Source organism: Maniola jurtina, chromosome 10 (assembly GCF_905333055.1).
Source record: "Maniola jurtina chromosome 10, ilManJurt1.1, whole genome shotgun sequence".
In the NCBI taxonomy this organism is placed as follows: domain Eukaryota; kingdom Metazoa; phylum Arthropoda; class Insecta; order Lepidoptera; family Nymphalidae; genus Maniola; species Maniola jurtina.
The window spans coordinates 2,965,236-2,986,024 of record NC_060038.1 but is presented as its reverse complement, the minus strand read 5'-3'; the positions used below and the strand labels follow the sequence as shown (position 1 = coordinate 2,986,024).

At 37.3% G+C, this 20,789-nt stretch overlaps 2 protein-coding genes across 4 annotated transcripts in view; one reads left to right on the top strand and one right to left on the bottom strand.

The window, feature by feature from the left end:
• Positions 1-3,200, bottom strand: part of LOC123869199 (sodium channel protein Nach-like) — a 12,722-nt gene extending 9,522 nt beyond the window's left edge. Inside the window, exons 1-2 of one of the 2 annotated variants that reach the window (XM_045912012.1) lie at positions 3,118-3,200; positions 194-391 (exon numbers count right to left, since the gene is read on the bottom strand). In XM_045912012.1, coding sequence (XP_045767968.1) covers positions 194-369 — 176 coding nt within the window. In that variant the 5' untranslated portion in view covers positions 370-391; positions 3,118-3,200. Of the gene's footprint in view, positions 1-193; positions 392-1,056; positions 1,185-3,117 lie in introns of those variants that run through there. The other variant, XM_045912011.1, reaches the window with a different exon arrangement.
• Positions 2,705-20,789, top strand: LOC123869189 (probable 2-oxoglutarate dehydrogenase E1 component DHKTD1 homolog, mitochondrial). 2 transcript variants are annotated; one of them, XM_045911989.1, is made up of 20 exons: positions 2,705-2,949; positions 3,821-3,947; positions 4,773-4,938; positions 5,275-5,491; positions 6,399-6,557; positions 7,374-7,447; positions 8,075-8,188; positions 8,768-8,881; positions 9,609-9,716; positions 10,160-10,317; positions 10,783-10,918; positions 11,322-11,453; positions 15,089-15,191; positions 15,800-15,957; positions 16,350-16,506; positions 16,768-16,970; positions 17,315-17,435; positions 18,154-18,342; positions 19,901-19,986; positions 20,649-20,789. In XM_045911989.1, exons 1-20 carry the CDS (start codon positions 2,835-2,837, stop codon positions 20,757-20,759), a joined length of 2,748 nt encoding a protein of 915 aa, XP_045767945.1. In that variant the 5' UTR covers positions 2,705-2,834; the 3' UTR covers positions 20,760-20,789. The 2 variants fall into 2 exon arrangements, with proteins under 2 accessions (XP_045767945.1, XP_045767944.1); XM_045911988.1 differs by having other exon boundaries at positions 6,396-6,557.

Below are 20,789 nucleotides of genomic sequence, written 5' to 3'. Positions count from 1 at the left end.
TCGGTTTTACTATAACTTTATGAGATGGTAAAGGAAACTTGCATGCCTGAGAGTTCTCCGTATCTTCTCCGCTTAATCCGCACTAAGCCAGTATGGCAAACTATAACTCTTGCTCGGTAGTGGGCCGGTGAGGGTGGATCATGATGATGAGGATGGTGGTAAATAATTTTCTGTCTCTAACCGCTTTACTTACTGCTTCAAATACTGTTCGACCTGGTCACTTTCGGTAGCGGCATCGCAAATCGTCACTGCTGGAAAGGGAGTGTCCCAATCCAAGTAGTTCGTCTCCACGGAGTAGGACGCTACACCTGTGGAGAACAGCTGGAGTGATGACTGCAGGACGGATCCGGCGCCGAAGCAGCACAACATTAATATGCCAGACCAGAATAACCTAGAACGAAAATGAATGGAGAAATATCCGACTAAACCTATTAAGTGCCTAAATATTAAGTACCTATGGATATAGGTACCTACTTAATAGGTATTATAAATGCGAAAGTGTGTCCGTCTGTGTGGCTGTCTTTCTGTCTGTCTATCTGTCTGTCTGTCTGGCAGTCTGCTAGCTTTTCACGGCTCAATAGTTTAACCGATTTTAATGTCTGGTACAGAGTTAGCTTACATCCCGGGGAAGGACATAGGCTACTTTCCATCCCGGAAAAGCAGAGTTTCCACGGGATTTTTGAATCCTTAATCCACACGGACGAAGTCGCGGGCATCATTTAGCCGTAGAATAATGTGAAGCCAAAATTTCTCTGAATTGCTTGCAATGCAAATCATCGCCGGCGCACTACTGAGCGAGGTCTCCTCTCAGAACGAGAGGGGTAGCCAATAGTCCGCCACGCTGAAAAAGTACGGATTGGTAGGCTTCACACACCTTTGAGAGCATTATTTAAAATTCTCAGACTGCTGCAAACATGCAGATTTCCTGACGATGTTTTTTCCTCTGTTAAAGCAAGAGATATTTAATAATATCTTTGATATCACAATATTAGTATATTATGTTTAATTATAATGATAATTAATTTTCTATTAATTTTTAAACCATAATATAGCTACCTTTTGAAAAAAGGGATGCGAGACATCGAAAAAACATTTTGGATCCCATGCAAACTTGTGCTATCCCCAAAATAGCCAAGTTTATTTTTTATATTAACAAAAAAATTTACCATTTTAGAATACTTTCTAGTAATCAATAAAATAATACAAAACCATAGATTTACGCTGTTTGCATAACAATACGTAGGCTAACGTAGACAAACAGTGATTGCTGTTCTACATATTATTTTATTGGAACAAAACATGTTATTCGTGCATATCTAAATGCATTATGCTTGTTAGTTTAAACTGATTACAGAAAATTCGCATGTTCCAACAGTAATAAATAATTTTTATTTAATTTTATGGTAAATGTCGCGACAGGTCGCTTTATACGGGTCACCTTTCTAAACTATATCTAACAATTTACAGGTAAGTATAGTTACCGGCAATTAAATAGTCATCTCTGACCTAGGTACGATGCGAGTGCGATCTCGCGCAAATATTGTTCCAGGCGCTCGTGCACTGTGTACGGGCGGCTGTAGCACTCACACTAATGCAGATGGCGAACGCGGGGTGCAGCGTAGCGCGCGGGCTGGTGAGTTCCATGCGCTCACGTCGCGTGCCCACTGACGCATAAAAACAGTTAACTTTAAAAGAACGGCAATTAAATTGACGAGGACTATAATTAAGTCTAAATAATATGTAAATTATAGATTTAGTGGCCAAAGTTACTATCAAATTCCACCCCATAGATAAGATACTTCTTCGTCGTCTTCTCGTAAACGTTTCCGTCTGTTGTGCGTGCGTTAGATAAGATACTTAATAACAGACAACCTCTATCATTTGAGTAACGCGAATAACAAGGTAGCCTAGTAGTTAGGATGTCCGCCTCCTATTCGGGAGGTAGGGGGTTCGATTCCGGGCACGCACCTTTAACTTTTCGGAGTTATGTTTCACTTGCTTTAACGGCGAAGAAAACATCGTGAGGAAACCTGTCTGCCGGAGAGTTCTTAATAATGTTCTCGAAGATATGTAAAGTCTGCCAATCCGCAAGGGGCCAGTGGGGTGAACTATGGCCACCATAACCTTTCTTATACTGATAGGAGACCCGTGCTCTGTAGTGAGTTGAAGGATCATGAAGACCCCCATATTATGACATAATTATATCTGTACCTACTTCATTTAGAACGAGATGACGCCCTCGCCCTCGTGGATGTAGGGATATTGAAAAGCTCGTGGGAACTCTTTGTTTTTCCGGGATAAAAGTAGTCTATGATTATTTCCAGGTTTTAACTACTTAGCTCAGATCTCATATTCCATTCAATTCCATCAGCCGGTATGCGTCCACTGCTGGACATAGGCCTTTCCAAGAGCGCGCTACCAAAGACGGTCCTCTGCTTTCCCCATCTTCCCGCTCCCCGCCACCTTCTTCAAGTCATCGGTCCAGCGGGTTGGAGGTCCTCCCACACTGCGCTTATCGGATCTCATATTATACCGATATCGAAAACCTTGACCTTCATTTTCAGCATTTTGCGTAAAATGTTATCGAAAGGAATAACATTTATCTGTAATTTGTATGACGCCATTGAACCGAATCTTATACGATACAAATATTATTATCACTGAAAATATCTACTACATTCCATCTTTTTCACTCAAACAACATACGACAGTATGTTTCGAATCGCGAAGCAGTCAACTCCCGCGCAGAATTATGTTCTAAATTAAGAAGCCCTTGAAGGAGAGTTTTGACTTTTGAAATGTTACTGTGATTTTGATAGGAGAGAGAAGGAACCATGATAGGTTTCAGTAAAGTGCGAGTGAAACAGGTCACAAAATGGAAGGAATATTTGAAGTATCACTCAGGAGTAGGGGTGTTCGGGCATCGACCGCGGGAGTCAATCGAATTTGGTACGTTATCACTCAGTCACTCATAATCAGTTACAAACAGTTGTGCGAATATGACCCTTCTTTTTACTATGATAAGTATGTTTTTTGCGTGGCATACCTTAGCCGTAATTTTGTTTACAATATAAATATGGGATTACTGTGATCATAATGTCTGTGGTTAGTTCTTACCTACGTACGTTCTCAACGTAGAAGTAAAAAATGTAATTTTAACTGAGGACTATCAAAGCTTTTTCAATGCTCTTGTACACTTAAAAGCAAATTGTTCAATTAATATATCAATCGTACTTGTATACGTTCAACTACTCTACATCAATCTGAAAAAATACCCATTTTTTGAATAAAAAACCGGCCAAGTACGAGTCAGACTCGAGCACCGAGAGGGTTCCGTACGCGGGTATTTTTCCGACATTTTGCATGATAAATCAAAAACTATTATGCTTAAAATGAAATAAATATCTGTTTTAGAATGTACAAGTAAAGCCCTATCATAATATGATACCCCACTTGGTATAGTTATCTTGCTTTGAAAATCAAAACTCATTTTATTTTTTCTGTGATGTAACCACAAATTCGCGGTTTTCAGATTTATTCCTTTACTTGTGCTATACGACCTACCTACCTGCCAAATTTCATGATTTTAGGTCAACGGGAAGTACCCTATAAGTTTTTTTAACAGACACGACAGACGGACGGACGAACGGACGGACGGACAGACAGGCAGACAGACAACAGTGATCCTATAAGGGTTCCTTTTTCCTTTTGAGGTACGGAACCCTAATAAAAAGTAGTTAGATTATTTTAGATGAATGAATGAATATACTGTACAAGTACCATATAATTGTACACATTCTATAAATATGTTGTATTGTAGATGTACCAGAAGAAGTGTTGTCAAAGCGCTTCGAGAACTGCCGCGCGCAGCAGCTAGTCAACGCGTATCGCACATACGGCCACCTGCGAGCAAACATTGATAACGTTGACTATAGAAAGGAGACAAGGTATTTAATATCAAACGAATATTATAAGCGTCACTCAGAAAAAGCAGGTATTAATTAAACATTTTAAAGGAATTATTGGAATTCCCTCCCATAACCTACGCAAAACCTCTACGCGTTGAACACAGGTTCAACGCGTAGGTTTTGCGTACTATGCGTTCCACGATCTAAGCACCGGAAGTATTCAATAACCAATCCGAATCTCGGAAGGAGACTGAATTAAAAACCTATGCTAAAAACCTTCAAAATACCCGTATTTATGCAAGTTCACTCTTGTTAACATCCTAGCAACAGATCGTATGACATCGAATGAGCCAAATATCGATTTAATTAAACTACCATCAGATCAATCAGTATCAGATAAATTAATAAATTAATTTTATTTTTGACTCTTTGATTTTAAGGGATGGAAAGTAGCTTATGTGACTCTCCAGGTCTTGGAAGTATCTCCAGGTCTCTCAACTATGAAAATCGTACTTTTTTAAAATTTCACAAACCAACAAACCAATAACAAACAAACCAAACATACATACTTTCGCATCACACTAATATTATAAAGGAGAAAGTTTGTATGTGTGTATGTGTGTGTGTGTGTGTGTGTGTGTGTGTGTGTGTGTATGTTTGTTACTCCTTCACGCAAAAACTACTCGACGGATTGGGCTGAAATTTAAAATGGAGATAGATCATACCCTGGATTAGCACATAGGCTACCTTTTATCCCGGAAAATCAAAGAGTTCCCACGGGAATTTTAAAAAACCTACATCCACGCGAACGTAGTCGCGGGTATCAGCTAGTTTAGAATAAGGATAGTAATATCGTAATTCCAGAAGCATCAAGGAGCTCGATTTATCAAGATACGGACTATCGGGCGGCGACGTCGTCGACTCGGGGCTATTGTACGGCCACAATGGAAAACAGACTGCGAACAATCTGCGGGAGAAATTAGAGGGAATTTATTGCGGGCCGATTTCCTACGAGTTCTCTTACTTAGAGGTAAGTTCGGGTTATTAACGTTAATTACATGATTAATGAATGTTAACCGTGTTGCATTCGTGGCGTGCTCCAAAGAAACGTAGTTTGGGTCCCATTCGAATATTCCAATCCATCTCGATAAATATTACACGGTCATAACGGAAAACAGACTATGAGCAATCTGCGGGAGAAAAAGGGAATATAATATTGCGGGCCGATTTCCTACGAGTTCCTTAATTAGAGGTAAGTAAAATAACGGTTATAATTTGTGCCAAGTCCACGCGGACAAAGTCGCGGGCATGAGCTAATTATTATAATTAATATGAGTCGAATAACATGAATGAGAAATTGTTTCAGATAGAAGCAGAAAGAGAATGGTTCGCGCAGCGCGTAGAAGGTGGCATAGACACAATAGATGGCGAGAGAAGAATAGAAATACTGAAAGAACTGTTACATTCCCAAGCGTGGGACAAGTTCCTGTCAATCAAATACCCCACAGTAAAGAGGTACTGCGGGGAAGGCGCTGAATCTCTACTAACTTTCTTTTCTACACTATTCAGGCTAACTACCTCAGGTAAGACAGGTAGAGCCGTAAATCAGTTCAGATAAATTATTTAAGTCTAAATTTTTTGAAACTTACCCACTTTACTTAGGTACTTAGAAAGTAAATATTGTTATTTAACAAAATATGATTAGCATTTACTTTGTGGACTTAGGTAAAGGAAAGTCTTAAAAATAACCTAAGTTTTAATGTTAATATCAGGCAGGTAAGTTTTAATAACACCTTTTCACGAAGGTAAGTTTGAGACAGAACTAAGTTTTACAATTATAAATCAGACAAGTTTAGGATATTGTATTGTAATGATTGCTGGGCCTACTTATCTAAATGCATTATAATATGAATTCTATATCCCGTGTTCAGTCAATTTTATCTTTTTTCCATGATACTAAACTTGAAGTTACATGAACTTCTAGCTACCTATCTCAGACTCAGGTGAGACTAAACTTTAAATTGAAAGTAATTTGGATAGGTATTATAAAATCACTTACTACTTACTTAGTTTTTCGTAGTATAAATAGGTACAACTACAAACTTATTGCCGCCGTATTTCGTACACACGACGCGGAAGCTTGGAATTTGGATTGGAAAATGTCTAAAGCAGACTCGTTCTAAGTTTATAGAATTACTGCATATTTTCGAAAGGAACGGAAAATGCATTTGAATTCTAATGCATACACACCATTTTGCGCAGTGGTTGAAAAAATTGCCTTAGGTTTAAGCTTCGTGGCATTTGCGTAATAAATTACTAACTTAGTATTTATCTAGATGCCTACCTAGTTATAAAAGATAAAATTTCAACGTTTATTGCCAACCTTCCATTTTTTTATATTATGAAAATACTTTTATTTTCAAAATATAACGAGAAACGTTTATCACCAATTCTCTCCTAATATATTCCAATTATCTTTTTTTTCAGAAGAGTTAAAACATGTGGTGATAGCAATGGCACATAGAGGCAAGTTGAATGTGCTGAGCGGCCTGCTGCAGTGTCCGCCGGTGAAGATATTCCATAAGTTTAATGGCAATCCGGAGTTTCCTGCTGAAGCTAATTCTGCCTGCGATATTGCCACACATTTAAGTGAGTCCATACAATACGGCAATTATAATTGACAGTATTTTTGAAGCGAAATTTCTTACTACACGCTTTGCTCTCGAATGCTGGGGAGTAGAATGAGAAATATCATCACCGCGTCACTGTCACCATCACCGACACCATCACAGCTGCCAGGGAGAAAACTATGTATTCTGTCTTTCTCGTGATGGTCTCTTCACCTTTGCCAGTTATTTCCATTCAATATACAAGACAATTATGTCAATAAGGGCATACGATCTAGTCGACAGCGCGCGACACACTATAATGTCCTGTACTCAAAATTCCAATCATACCAATTGTTATGATCACGTAACTTGAACTTTACATCTTAGCACCGATTCTCAAGCTCACATCACTTTTTACGAAAAACCATTTTATTAAAATTGACTGCGAAGTTTTTGCTGTTACTCATAAAACTTACTAGGACTTATGGTCTGAAACCTGAACAGGTAGATAGGTACTATATTCACAACCAACTCTCCGTAGAAACACTATAATATAACATCAATTCAAGTGACTAGCACCTTCTATCACCCAATCCTCTCACACGAGAAATTCTTGTAGATTTAAAACATAAACGAAAAATTTCAATTCATTTCCGTCACAAAGGCGGATTAAATTCTTTCAAAATGCGGGATCGACGGGGAATTCCGGAATAGTTGTCAAAGGCAAAGGCCTTCGAAACTTTGTATTGAAATAGCCATAGCCTTTTTTTAAGGATGATTGTCGCTAAGCCTGTCTTGGATTTAAAAAAGATACAGGTGTGTATATATGATTTAAATAATGATATCTTTCTTACAGGTGCATCTACTGATATCAGTATGAACGGCAACACAGTCAAATTCTCCCTTATAAACAATCCATCTCATTTAGAGGTATGTGCACAACATTAAAATCCATTTTTACCTTCAGACTACACAAAAATATACTCGTAATATTACAAAGTGAGTTTCTAGGTCGAGAAACTCGTATGCGTTCAACCGAGAGAGGACATATAATTTGTTTGATTGGCCACTCGTTGAATTGCTCACCCAAATACTAATGCCAGGTACTATGCTACTGATTTTGCTACCTCACTCACGTATTGATATACTTCTAATAAGAAGTCACATCCTCTGTCTCGTTATAAAATCACATTTTGGTGAGCGCTATGGTCTTATAAGTGGGAGGTTGCAGTTTTGAGTCCCGGACAGTTTGGGAATTTATTATCTCTTAATTATTGTCTTTGGTCTAGTTAGGTGAAAGGCTCAGGCCATGGCTAGTTACCACCCTACAGGTAAAGCCGTGCCAATAAAATTAAAAAAAAAAAAACAATTTAGCGCTCCGGTACGATGCCTCGTAGAAAACAATCAGGGTATGGGTTTAATGAAACTGCAATACCTCTTCTAAGTTAACCCACTTGCATCTTAGACTGCATCAGCACGTCAGACGAGATCGTAGTCAAGGGCTAACTTGTATCGGAATTTTAAGAAACACGTTATGAATTTTTTTAATTTTTACAGGCAGCAAATCCAGTGTCGATGGGGAAAACTAGATCCAAGCAATTAAAGCTAATGGAGGGTGATTATTCAAGAGACGAAATGTCGAGATTCGGCGACAAAGTATTAAACGTTCAGGTAATTAAACGAAATTAAGTCCATTAACGAAATCGATTATAAGATTTTCTTTAAGAATTAATTGATCAGGCCACCTTTTGTTTCTATTATATAAATGGACTCTACTACATATTTTGTTTTCATTGTCGTCAAAATTTTAAGACAATGATTTCACATAATGATCTTCAAAAATGATATTTCCGCTACGAATATAACAATAGTTATTCGTAGTGTTTCCGTCTAAAATGGAACATGCCTACGTTATTGTGGTTGGTGTGGTAATAACCTCTGAATAAATGAAACCTATCACCATTACCATAAATGGTTATAACCGTGTTGAACCCGGAGCTATAGTTTCTGACTGGCTAAACGCAGTTGAAGTCTCTCACTGTTATTGAGTGTTTTATCTACTAGCTATTACCCGCGGCTTCGCTCGCGTGGCTCAAGGGAAGAATAATTATTCAGGTTTTGTTGCATAGTTTTTTTTTAATTTTCGTAAAAAACAACGCATCCTTAGGAAGTCAATCCGTTACTTCACATAAGCAGATTTGAATCGACTACGTTTTATTTTTATGAATTTACATGCTTTGCTATTTACAGATTCATGGCGATGCAGCTTTTACAGGGCAGGGGGTGAATCAAGAAACCCTGATGCTCTCACAAGTCCCTCATTTCGAAGTCGGGGGATCCTTACACGTAGTGGTTAATAACCAAGTTAGTAACTTTATTATAATGTTGAGGTTTGAGGATGTAACTTTGGCGCTAGAGTACTTACTTGCGGTTTAAAGTCTCTGCGCAGGGTAACCACATTAGGAACAATAAGTTAAATGCTGGAAATTAAACTTGGGAAGCTAGCTTTATTGCCGGTTTTTCTCGGTAGAATCTTTTTTCCGAATCCACAGTGCTGTGGTATTTTGGAGCTTTTAATGATTGACTTGCACTTCACGAAGTCTTAAACCAAATAAACATACATGTTAGGCTTCCATGCTGGGAGCCCATCGTACTATTACTACAGTATCCCAAGAAAACTACCATTATGAAAGAGGTCATGAAGCTCAACATCAGCAATTGACGTATCGTATATTATGTACATATATACCTATACATAGGTACCTATTCTCTTTGCATCGTATTTGCGATGGTAAGTTACCCACATATTCATGAAATCGTGCCGTGCTAGAATAAAATAAGGGCAATATTGAATTGCAAAATGCATAAGTACGTACTAAAAGGTTTAAATTGGTGAAAATGAATAAAATGAATACTCAATCACCAATTAAGGGCCAACTACCAATCTCAAACATTTACGCTCGTGACCAAATTCAAATTATTTCTCTCTGATATTGAAATTAAGCGCTTCATTACAAATTTATAAATTCTGCCAGCGAATATTTCATGTTATTATAGCCTTTGTTGGGATTTAATATTAATTTCTGTACAGGTAGGCTTTACATTACCGGCGAACAGGGGCCGATCCAGTCGCTATGTTACAGACTTAGCCAAATCAATAGCTGTTCCTGTTATACACGTGAATGGCGATCACCCAGAGGTGAGGCATCCTTTTACATACTTACCTTTTACAAGTCATTTTGGAGTATAAAAAAAATACCTGTCTACTTGATAGTGGCATTTCCAGATAACTGGTAGCAATTAGTAACGCATATTACAAGTAAGCCTCTCATTGAGAGTTAATTATTACTTATTAGTTCCGTTTGCCGTGGAGACCGTTGTGGCATGAAGTTTTATTGCTGAAAAAACTCTCATGAGACATTTCACGGCGTTTAATTGCCTCATTTGGTGACAGAGGGTCTGATTCAGCTTTTGCACAAAGAAACAATCTGGTTATAAGTGCGGAAATGCTGCCAATAATTTGGGACCATTCCTCCCATATTCCTCTCGTATCTATGATTTGAAGCATAGACCGGATTTTTTTCCAAAATAGTGTAATAGGAGTCAAATTCTGTTTTAGATTAAAGAGAAATATACTTTCAGCTAATCGTTAAAGCGACGAACATAGCGTTTGAGTACCAAAGAAAATTCCGTAAGGACGTGTTCATAGACTACAACTGCTATCGCCGATGGGGACACAATGAGCTCGATGATCCTACCTTTACAAATCCATTACTTTATAAGCTTATACATAATAGAAAGTAAGTAAAATTCATAAAATTTATTCTTAACCTAACTTAACGGCAAGAAGCTGGAAGCTTTCGATATGTGGGTATACAGGCAAATACTACAAATATTATGGAAATACATAATTATCATTATACTGCACCACCATGCAAAAAGTGTGCAAAAAAGAAAGCTCGGATATCTGAGCCATATAAATCGCAATTCAAAATATGAGCTGCTCCAACTTATTATACAAGGCAAGATAAAGACCAAACGAAAGCCTGGCCGTAAATAAACAGCCTGGCATAAGAATATTGCAGTAGCCGCGGTTTAACATTAAAAAAAGTTCACTAATTAGGGCAGCGATTATCAAAGTCCAGATTTCCAATTATACTACATGGCACTAGAAGGAAAGAATTTGATAGAATTTCTTTGATAACAATAGAACTATACTAATAATATTACAGAAATACTAGTTTTATAAAAAAAAATTGTTTTAGATCCATTCCAGATCTCTACGCTGATAAACTTATTTCGGAAGCATTAATCACTGAAAAAGACTTAGCAAGTATAAACGCAGAATATACAAAATTCCTACAAGAACAATTTGAAGCAGCTACTACTTACACACCACAGGTAAGTTGACTTTTTGTTTTTATCCAAACTTACCTGTTCAATTTTTTTTTTAATGTCATATTTATTTTACGAATCACTGATCACAGGTAATTTTAGTGTTTCATTTTAACGTTTTTACCTGTTCAACTTTTTTTTTAATAATTGTAAAACATTTCAATTTTATTTCGAACGTCTGTTTGATAATATTTATTTACTAACTATTGTTATCGCGTCATTTAAGACCCATTACCTTACAAGTAAGGTTACAAGAAAGTTGGTAGGGATCTGTGCCGAAATGTATGTCGATTTAGAGTCAAAAGTGACAAACAAACATACATACTTGTAATTTATTAAACTTAATAATTTAGATAAAGGTAATCTTCTTAGTTAAATATTTTAACCGAAGCTATGTGTATTGCTTCAGGTGACGTATTACCAGGAACAATGGTCAGGAATGTCCGCTGCGCCGGCTGCGGTTGAAGTATGGGACACTGGCGTTGATAAGGAAATGCTAAAACTTATTGGCCGTGCTTCTGTGACTACACCTAGTGATTTTGTATGTACCTATTTCATTTAAGTGAACATATTACAACACCAATGATAAATACATTCAATGCAGAACAGCCCAACAGAAGTTGCACGTGATCTACTCAACTAGTGGCAGTCACTTTAAGAATAAAATATTTTTTAAGTAATTGATTGGAAGTGACTTAGCTTTACAAGCTAGGCACGTAAAACCTCTGGTTCTGCTCCTGACCTCCCCGATCGTCTCGGAATACGTGACATAGGTAAGTACATGTACACACATTAATTGTGCATTGAGATATATATGGCTTGGTTGGCTAGTCTCAATAATTCAGACTGGCCACCGCGCCGTGTTGAAATTCAGACGGGAGGAACATTTTTTTACAACCTACTGCATCTTTATAAGTATCATTAAGACCACTTTATATGAAATAAAACATAAATAAACATGAAGTCTTACTTTGAAGTGATTTTGCAAATTTTGCCTATGGCAACTTCTAAATAGGTATTTTTTTGAACTTTATGTTTGACCTTTTATAAAATCGTAAACGTTGTTACATCTCCCTCATTTACCCGGGCGTGGCTTGTTATTTATGCAAAGAATAACATTAGCGGTAAAACGCGGAAATAAATCCACTTTGTATTCTTGTTACTATTTCAAGCGTATACATAGATGATTTGCATATTAGGACTGTGTTTGCGTAGCACTTAAAGCCAAGATTAAGCTTGTAGGTAAATTAAGATACACTCCAAAGATTAGGGATCTGCACAGGCTTCGTTTGGAGAGACTTTCTAAAAATCCCTTTGTCTACGTTATCGGGAAAACCTAATTATTTACAAAATTACAAGTTTCTGTGTTTGGGCTGTGATCACACTAATATTATAAAGGAGAAAGTATGTATGTGTGTGTGTGTGTTTGTTACTCCTTCACGCAAAAACTACTGGACGGATTGGGCTGAAATTTAGTATGGAGATAGATTTTACCCTGGATTAGCACATAAGCTACTTTTTATTCCGGAAAATCAAAGAGTTCCCACGGGAATTTTAAAAAACCTACATCCACGCGAACGAAGTCGCGGGTATCAGCTAGTATATTATAAAATGGCAATCATTTTATCCTTTTATACTTGAACCACCTGGCCCGCTTCAACTTTGCTTGAGTAATTATTATCATCATCATCATAAACCAATGACGGGCTCACCATAACTGAGCATGGGTCTCCTCTTAGAATGAAAAGGGTTTGATCACAGTCCACCACGCTGATCAAGTGCAGATTAGCAGACTTCCAACACTCAGGCATGCCGGTTTCCTCACGATGTTTTTCTATTTTATTTCTATTATCTATCTTAGATATAAAATGCATATATCTAACTCCGAAAATGCGTGCCCAGGATTGAAACACTGATCCTCCGAAAAAGAGGCCAATCGCTTGGGTGGATTTCTAAAAATTCTATCTTAGATTTCGGAATACATAATATTTAGTACAGCTTAGGTACGCGGTTTAATTTACGTTACGGTACCTTTAAGCGTTAGGCTTAGGCCACTAATAAAAAGCAAAATGGGCTGCTCAAGTTAGTATTCATAGTTACGTCCATGATTAAGGTCAAACTTTGATCCAAAGTTAATAAATCCTGACTAGAATAGGTGGGTACCTACAACCAATTTTATTTTATTGATATTTAATTTATTATAGAGAGGACCTACATACACAATTAAGTTCCTATAGACTATCATATCTTTTATCTTTTTAATACATAGATGAGATTGGGAAAACGTACAACTACACACATTAGGTACGTAAATAAATACTGACAAACTACGCTGCTTGTAGGGTGGTAACTGGTAATGGCCCAAGTCTTCCTCCAGGGAAGGGTGAATTCAGAAATAAATAGAAACGAGATCTACTTATGAGGGTAACTAAAAGTAATATCTCACAGCCGAAGGGTCGCTAAACGTTGGAAAATAACAATTTATCCAATAACTGAAAATAGATAAAGTTGGGTTCGACGCGCAGAAACAATATCGGAAAAAGGACAACCAGGAAATAAAATTCTTCTTTCTTTTCCTTATCTATGAAACAAAATTTCAACGGCAAATAGCTACAATGAAACTCGAACGGTTCAATTTATTTTATTTTCTGTACAGATAAAATGAAACCCCGCTATTTTGACCCTTGTAATTTGACCCCGATGATAAATAAAGACGTAAAGTCTTTTCGCTTAGGTACGGTCGTCTTTGAATAGTGACGCTTGGCATATACCTACCGTAAATTGTCGAAAGCGTGTTACCTTCAAAGTGAGGTGCGTGGAGTGTACACCCGCAGGAGAATTTGACATCTACCTACTCATTTTTTTTTTTAATATTCGTATATTATTACAATAATCATAAGATAAAATAGAATATAATCGAAAAACATTTATTTAACAAAGACAGTAAAAAATAATAAAATAACAGCAAAATATTAGAGCGCCTGCGGGTGTACCAACACTATGTTATACAAAACAGACTCTACAAAATAATATTTCTTACGCAAAGCATCAATCAAGTAAAAGTCCTGTTTTTCTCCGTTCAAAAATTTAAAAACTTTATTCAGTATCAGGCAATCTAAAGGTAGTACGATGTTTGAACAACGTAATCAGTTCAGAGTAAATGCAACTAACAATAACAAGTAGGTATCTACTGCAGAATATTTTAGCATTTACTAATAAATCCATTTGAAGGAAAATATGCTATAATAACAATGCTGTAGAGTTTATTATTCTTTGAATTATTTCCTTGCACATAACAGTCGGAGTATGTCTTCGTAAAATTGCTTCGTAGTTTATTCATTGAGGTATAATCTAGTTTCTTGTTGGGTAGGTACTTAACAAGAACTTTGATTTGATTTCAATATTAATGAGGCTTGAGAGCCCATGTTTGTATGCCAAAATAGTTTTCAACTTTAATATTTGACTCCCTAACTAAAAACGCAGACAATTACCTACTAGATCGGTCTTTGCTCTTTTATGCAAAGGAAAATCGGATTTATTTATTGACTCTTAAGTCGATGGAAAATTGCAATAATTTTATGTACTGGGTCACATTTGCTAAATTAGTCTTAGTCCAGGAAAAACTTTGTTAGCTTGATTAATCTAAAGTGAACTCTTAATATTCAATGGGACATTTAAAGGAAAAGTTTACTCCCGAACTTTGAATTCCCCTCTTCCTTCTTGAGCTTAATGCAATCTTAATATTCTTCGATGTTAATGTCCCTAGTTATTCTTGTCCTTTAGTAAGGGATTAAGATTAAAGATTATTCTTCAATCAGCAGTTTAACAGCTATTAATTACACATCAGACTAGGTGATTAGCTGATGCTTGTAACGTCGCCCACGTGAATTTCGGTTTTTGAAATTCCATTGAAACTTTTTGATTTTCCGGAACAAAGTAGGTGCAAATACTATAGCCATCTACAGGATGACTATTTCTTTTGTAGTTGAGCGATAAAAGGCCATAAAATGTCAAATATAGATAAATCGGTTGGATAAGCCGATATTTTCGCATTTACAATATGGATGTAGTAAAAAAAAAAAAATATGTATCTGGCTAAATAAAAAAAAACTTGTAGCATTAACGCTGAAATCATTTTGATTAAATTATCATTAATTGATTTAATATTTGTTTCAGGTTATTCATGCTCATCTAGCAAAGACTCATGTCAAAAACCGTTTAAACAAAATAAATGAGGAAAACGTTATTGACTGGGCGACCGCAGAGGCTATGGCAATCGGTAATTGATTCAATTTTATAGCTTTGAAAATTTCTGTATAAAGGGCAGGTATTGTCTACACATTCTAAGCCTCCAAGGAATCTCATGGAGGTCTAACATTACAAAGAAACTTGATATCCAAAATCTCAAGTTTCTAGATCCAGTGGTTGAAGCCACGCTTCAGTTTAGGTTTCAGGTACGCTTAAGTTTTTCTTTTTTTAAATAGATTGGATGATTCTAATTGTTTAATTACGTATTCATTTAAAAAGTGTTTCTTTTTTTTTTAATTTATAAATTTTTACTTACTTTACCAATCCATATTAGCGATAAATCCTTCGTGAAAAAATATGAATTGTAAAAATGCGAAAGTGTGTTTGTGTATTAGTTTGTTGGTTTGTCCTTCAATCACGCTACAATGGAGCAATGTATTCACGTGATTTTTTGCATGGATATTGGATATAGTATATGGATATATTAGGACAGAGACTCCTGTTTCTTTCGGAAAATCAAAGAGTTCCCACGCGGTTATCAAAAATCTAATTCCACGCACACGAAGTCGCGGGCATCAACTAGTATTAAATATAAAAAGAAATACTTAAAAGATGTCCACTATATTTATTTACATCCAGGTTCCCTTCTTATGGAAGGCCGTCACGTAAGATTGAGCGGAGAGGATGTTGGTCGCGGGACATTCTCTCACCGACACCTGATGCTCATAGATCAAGAAAAGGAGACCATACATGTTCCGCTCAATCATATCCATGAAGAGCAGAAAGGATTTCTAGAGGTAAGTTAAATTATCAAAATGTAAAAACAAATTAGAAAAGTTTTTTCTCAATTATTTTTTTTTTTTTGAGGCTTTCCTTGTGACATAATAATATTATGGTCACAGGTAATTTAAAATAATTTTTAGGGGGAAGTTTGGTTAACAACTATTTTAATTATTTAATATTCAGTATTCATTATTCTAAACTGAGAACAATATAAAAATATCTGTGGTACTTATAATATTGTTTCTTAAAATTTCAGATTCAAGCGTTAAAATAAAGTCCATCAAGTTGTTTCCAGCTCTTGAATGCATTGATCCAATATGACATCTATTTTTAACCGACTTCAAAAAAAAGGTGGTTCTCAATTCGTCGGAATCTTTTTTTTTTAATTTTTAACATCATTTTCCAGGTGGCGAATTCAATTTTATCAGAAGAAGCAGTATTAGGATACGAATACGGCATGGCGTTCGATTCCCCGGACAACTTGTACATTTGGGAGGCGCAGTTCGGAGACTTTTACACTGGAGCTCAAATAATTGTTGATACTTTCATAGCTTCTGGGGAGAGTGAGTTGATTTGAATCACTACCTAAGTACCTACCCACATAAAAATGCGAAAGTTAATACAAAAATAAAGCATAATAAAATACGTCGTAACGGAGCAACGGAGAGTGGGATAAGCTACTATTTACCCTGGGAAATCGGAGAATTCCCTGGGGATTTTAAAAAGACAAACTCACGCGTATGAAGTCGCGGGTATCAGCTAGTGTGATATGTACAGAATTAGGTATACCTACTAATGTTGATCTGATTTCCGTAATATTCCAGGCAAATGGGTACGCAGCAATGGTCTAGTAATGTTACTCCCTCACGGGTTTGACGGTGCAGCATCAGAACATTCCTCGTGCAGGATGGAACGGTTCCTGCAACTGACTGACAGTTCCGAGACCAAACCCGACTCTGAAGCAGTGTGCATGCATGTAGCGAACCCAACGACTCCTGCGCAATACTTCCATTTGTTAAGGAGACAGGTACCTAAACTGAAGATAATAATAATTTCATATAGGTAGATAAATACTAGGTATAATAATATGTCCGAGTAAGCTGAAAGAAAGAAAATTGAATTTTTAAAATGCATATCATAGTATTAATTCCTTATGCCAGCCGTTATTTTTAAGAGCTTCTATCATATCAAAGCGTTGGGTAGCTACGCTTTTGCAAAATCAAAAAGACCAAAAGCTTTAAATGGCATTCCTCAAGGAAGGAAGGAATTCCTAAGGAAGGGCTAACTGCATCGATTGGAGAGAATTTTCTCTTCTTCTTCTCTTTTATCATCTGTTTAATGGTGTTTCTGTTTACATTCTGACTTTTTCAGATGGTACGCAACTACCGGAAGCCACTGGTTGTTGTAGCTCCGAAAATATTGCTACGATTAGCCGACGCTACATCGCCGCTGTCTGACTTTGCACCTGGGACACATTTTAAGCCGGTTATCGGTACTGTCCTGTACTTACTAATTAGTATTTTTTAATCCATAATATCCTATAAATACAAAAGTTTATCTGTCAGTCTGTCTATTCTAAGTTACCTTTTCACAGCCCATGCATTTAACCGATTTTGACAAAGTTCGGAAACCTAAATCCACGCGTAAGAAGTCGCGAACATCCTCTAGTTTGTCATATTATATTGTACTAGCGACCCGCCCCGGCTTCGCACGGGTGGACACTACCACGAAAAATCCTATCTATTTTCCGGGATAAAATATAGCCTATACGGATTCGGAAGAATCCCTCTAAGTAATGGTAAAAGAAATTTTGAAATCGGTCCAGTAGTTTTTGAGCCTATTCAATACAAACATACAAAAATACAAAAATACAAAGGTTTCCTCTTTATAATATTAGTATAGATTAGTAACTTACCAGGTATAGCGTATACTAGTCGGGAACTTTCATAGATGTAGCAAGTAATCATTCTTAGTCTAAGGAAAAAAAAAGTAGGTAAGTATTTTACGTAGTATAGCAATGTCCAAGTCGATTTTGTGGATCCCCTCGTTGTTTATAAAGGTTAATGGTTTTTCTCACAAACACTAATTTATTGTATTACTATAAATATTACAATATTATTTACTGCGAAGCAACCGGAAGAATACAAATAAATCTCTTTAAACTTTTCATGAAGGGATCGGAGTTTATAAATTGATCGAATGGTTTGCAGGTGACACTATAGCAGATCCACTGAGGGTCAACCGAGTGATACTGGTCTGCGGGAAACATTATTACGAGCTACACAAGGAGAGGCTAAAAGCTAGGATAGACGACGTCGCTATTATAAGAGTCGAGTCCCTCAGTCCATTCCCGCTCCACGCTTTACAACAGGAAGTTGGGAAATATAAAAATGCTAGGAGTAAGTATAGAGTCAAATTATTTAGATATTAGCGGTGACAGCCTAGTGGTATTTTTTAAATAAAAATAGCGAGCAAACGAGCAGGCGGGTCACCTGGTGTTAAGTGATTACCGCCGCTCATGAACGTTTGCAGCACCAGGCAACCTCCAATGCGTTGCCAGCCTTTCAGGAATTTGTTGGTCCGCCCCTTAAATAACCCCATGTTGTAATCTAATGGCAACACCAACAAGGGGTTGATTCCACAGTTTGCAGGTTGAGACGTCGGCCTCCAATTAGAGGGTCGGGGGTTCGATTTCGGGCACGCACCTTTAACTTTTCGGAGTTAATTATGTGGTTTTAGGCAATTAAATTAATAGGTATACCTATCCCGTGATTAAACGGTACAAAAATTATCGTGACAAAAACCTGCGTGCCTGAAAGTTTTCTTCATAAGGTTCCCAACACAGTTCCCAAAATATATGAAGTCAGCCAATCCGCACTTGGCCAGCGTGGTGGGCAATGGCCTATACCTACGTTCTTATTTTGAGAGGAGAACCAAGCTCAGTAATGAGCCGGCGGATTGATCATCATGATGAATCAGATATCTATTATTCGCATAGACTCGCCTTGCATAAAAATTTTAAATCTGTCGAAACTACCGCCCCTTCTCAAGTGCATTTTAAACTTCGAGTAGGTATACCTCCCTCTAACCTCATATATCTGAAAATATGTATGGAGCTGTCATTTCCACCTTCTTATTTCCGTCGTTCGTTGCCCGCAACGTGCGGTTCCGCAGAGGACTGGGGACGAATCCAATTTCATTCGGCTTTAATTAAAATTCTGCCTCACACACACGCTGGCGTAAAGTCTGTTCACTAACAGAGTGTCGCTGCCTAACTTTTGCTCATTATTTATATTCGTATTTTTCGCAATGACCATAAGAATACTAGAATATTCTATTTTATTCTTAAAAAAGAAAACATTTATATAACAAACATTGTAAAAAATTATAATAGCTCTTCGTTTTTTAAGTGTTTCCTGATTCCTGTGTTCTTACTCATTGTGATTTTGCTAACAATAAAGATGTTTTAAATTAAATTAAATAAAAGCAAAATAATCAGTGCGTTTGCGGGTGTAGCGACACTATATTAATGTACAGACTATACCTACATTTTCATATTAACTTGCTCATGTCGACTTTACGTCTCTACCAGTACAGTTAGGAAGACAAAAGTAGTAAACTAAATGCCAAGCTACAATGTACAGAATTAGAAATGTTCCGTCATCGCCTCTCGAGACCCCTTTTCATAATATACCTAATGGATAATACTTTATAAGTAGGTAGGTATGGGTTTTCTTGAGACATTTCGGGCATAAAAAGTTTTTTGATTATATCAAATGCCCAGCTTTAAAATCGTCCGGCTCTAAAAAAAGCTAAGTATATTAAAAACGTTCCTCTTTTAAGACAAATTATTTAGTCCGGCCTCTAATAACGCCGAGTCTGGCTTTTTTAATTTAATGCCTGGAAAGGAAACCCTAACGGAGATATTTTAGTAAGTATTTTATTCGCTTATTTCAGAATTTATATGGAGTCAAGAAGAACATCGAAACATGGGAGCCTGGACATTTGTCAAGCCTCGCTTCGAGAACCTCCTGGGCAAAAAGGTAAAACTAGTAGAGCCATTACGCACGGTCCACTTGTCTCCCGGCGACTCAGTCGATGGCGACCGTTAACCCCCGTCCACCCGTGTGGCATGGAAAGAAGCGAGGAACGGAGGCAGAGATGTAGTGTGGCCGCGTTACTCGCATGTTCCTCGTTCATGCCCATCGCTCCCTATTTTGTCGGTAAGTATGCAAAAGCGCGCACGCTGCCAAATCGACGTCCATCGTGTTGCAAAGGCAAGCGACCTAGTGCGGCGCGTCGCGACTCGCGATTAATTGCGCGAGTAGAGTAGTGTGTGGACGCACAGTTAGAATTTGTATGCGCTCAAAGTCGCGGCGGCTCCGTGGTCCCTGGTCTGGTCTGGTGGGATGATACATCCGTGGCTAATTACGACCAAAGCCGTGCCGCCGTACGACTTAGCTTTTCAGTACGATGCTGTGTAGAAACCGATATGGGGTAGAAGTTCAATAAAACTACAAGTTAGCCCGTATCATCAATTACCACTAAGTGAGATCGTAGTCAACGGTTAATTTATAACCGAATATAATAAAATAACAAGAAAAAGAGACTTCATCGATCTGATCCCACATAGTCAATAGACAGTGAGCCGTTCCTTTGGGAAATAGTTTCTGGCGTTGTATTATTTCATTGTCTTTGTTCGCAGTTACTTTACGCGGGGAGAGCTGAGGCTGCGACGACGGCTGTGGGCGCCTCAAAACTGCATCGTGTAGAAGTTGAACATATCTTGAGAGAACCGCTTTACAACATTAAATAAATACAACAAAAAACCATACTTTTTTATTAG

Bases quoted from the DNA above. Each gene is read 5' to 3' on its own strand.
- LOC123869189 (XM_045911988.1), top strand. From the start codon at position 2,835: ATGATAGGTTTCAGTAAAGTGCGAGTGAAACAGGTCACAAAATGGAAG. The intron at 2,950-3,820 runs GTACGTTATCAC...GTTGTATTGTAG, and splicing joins GCGGGAGTCAATCGAATTTG to ATGTACCAGAAGAAGTGTTG. The intron at 11,454-15,088 runs GTATGTACCTAT...TATTTGTTTCAG, and splicing joins TGACTACACCTAGTGATTTT to GTTATTCATGCTCATCTAGC.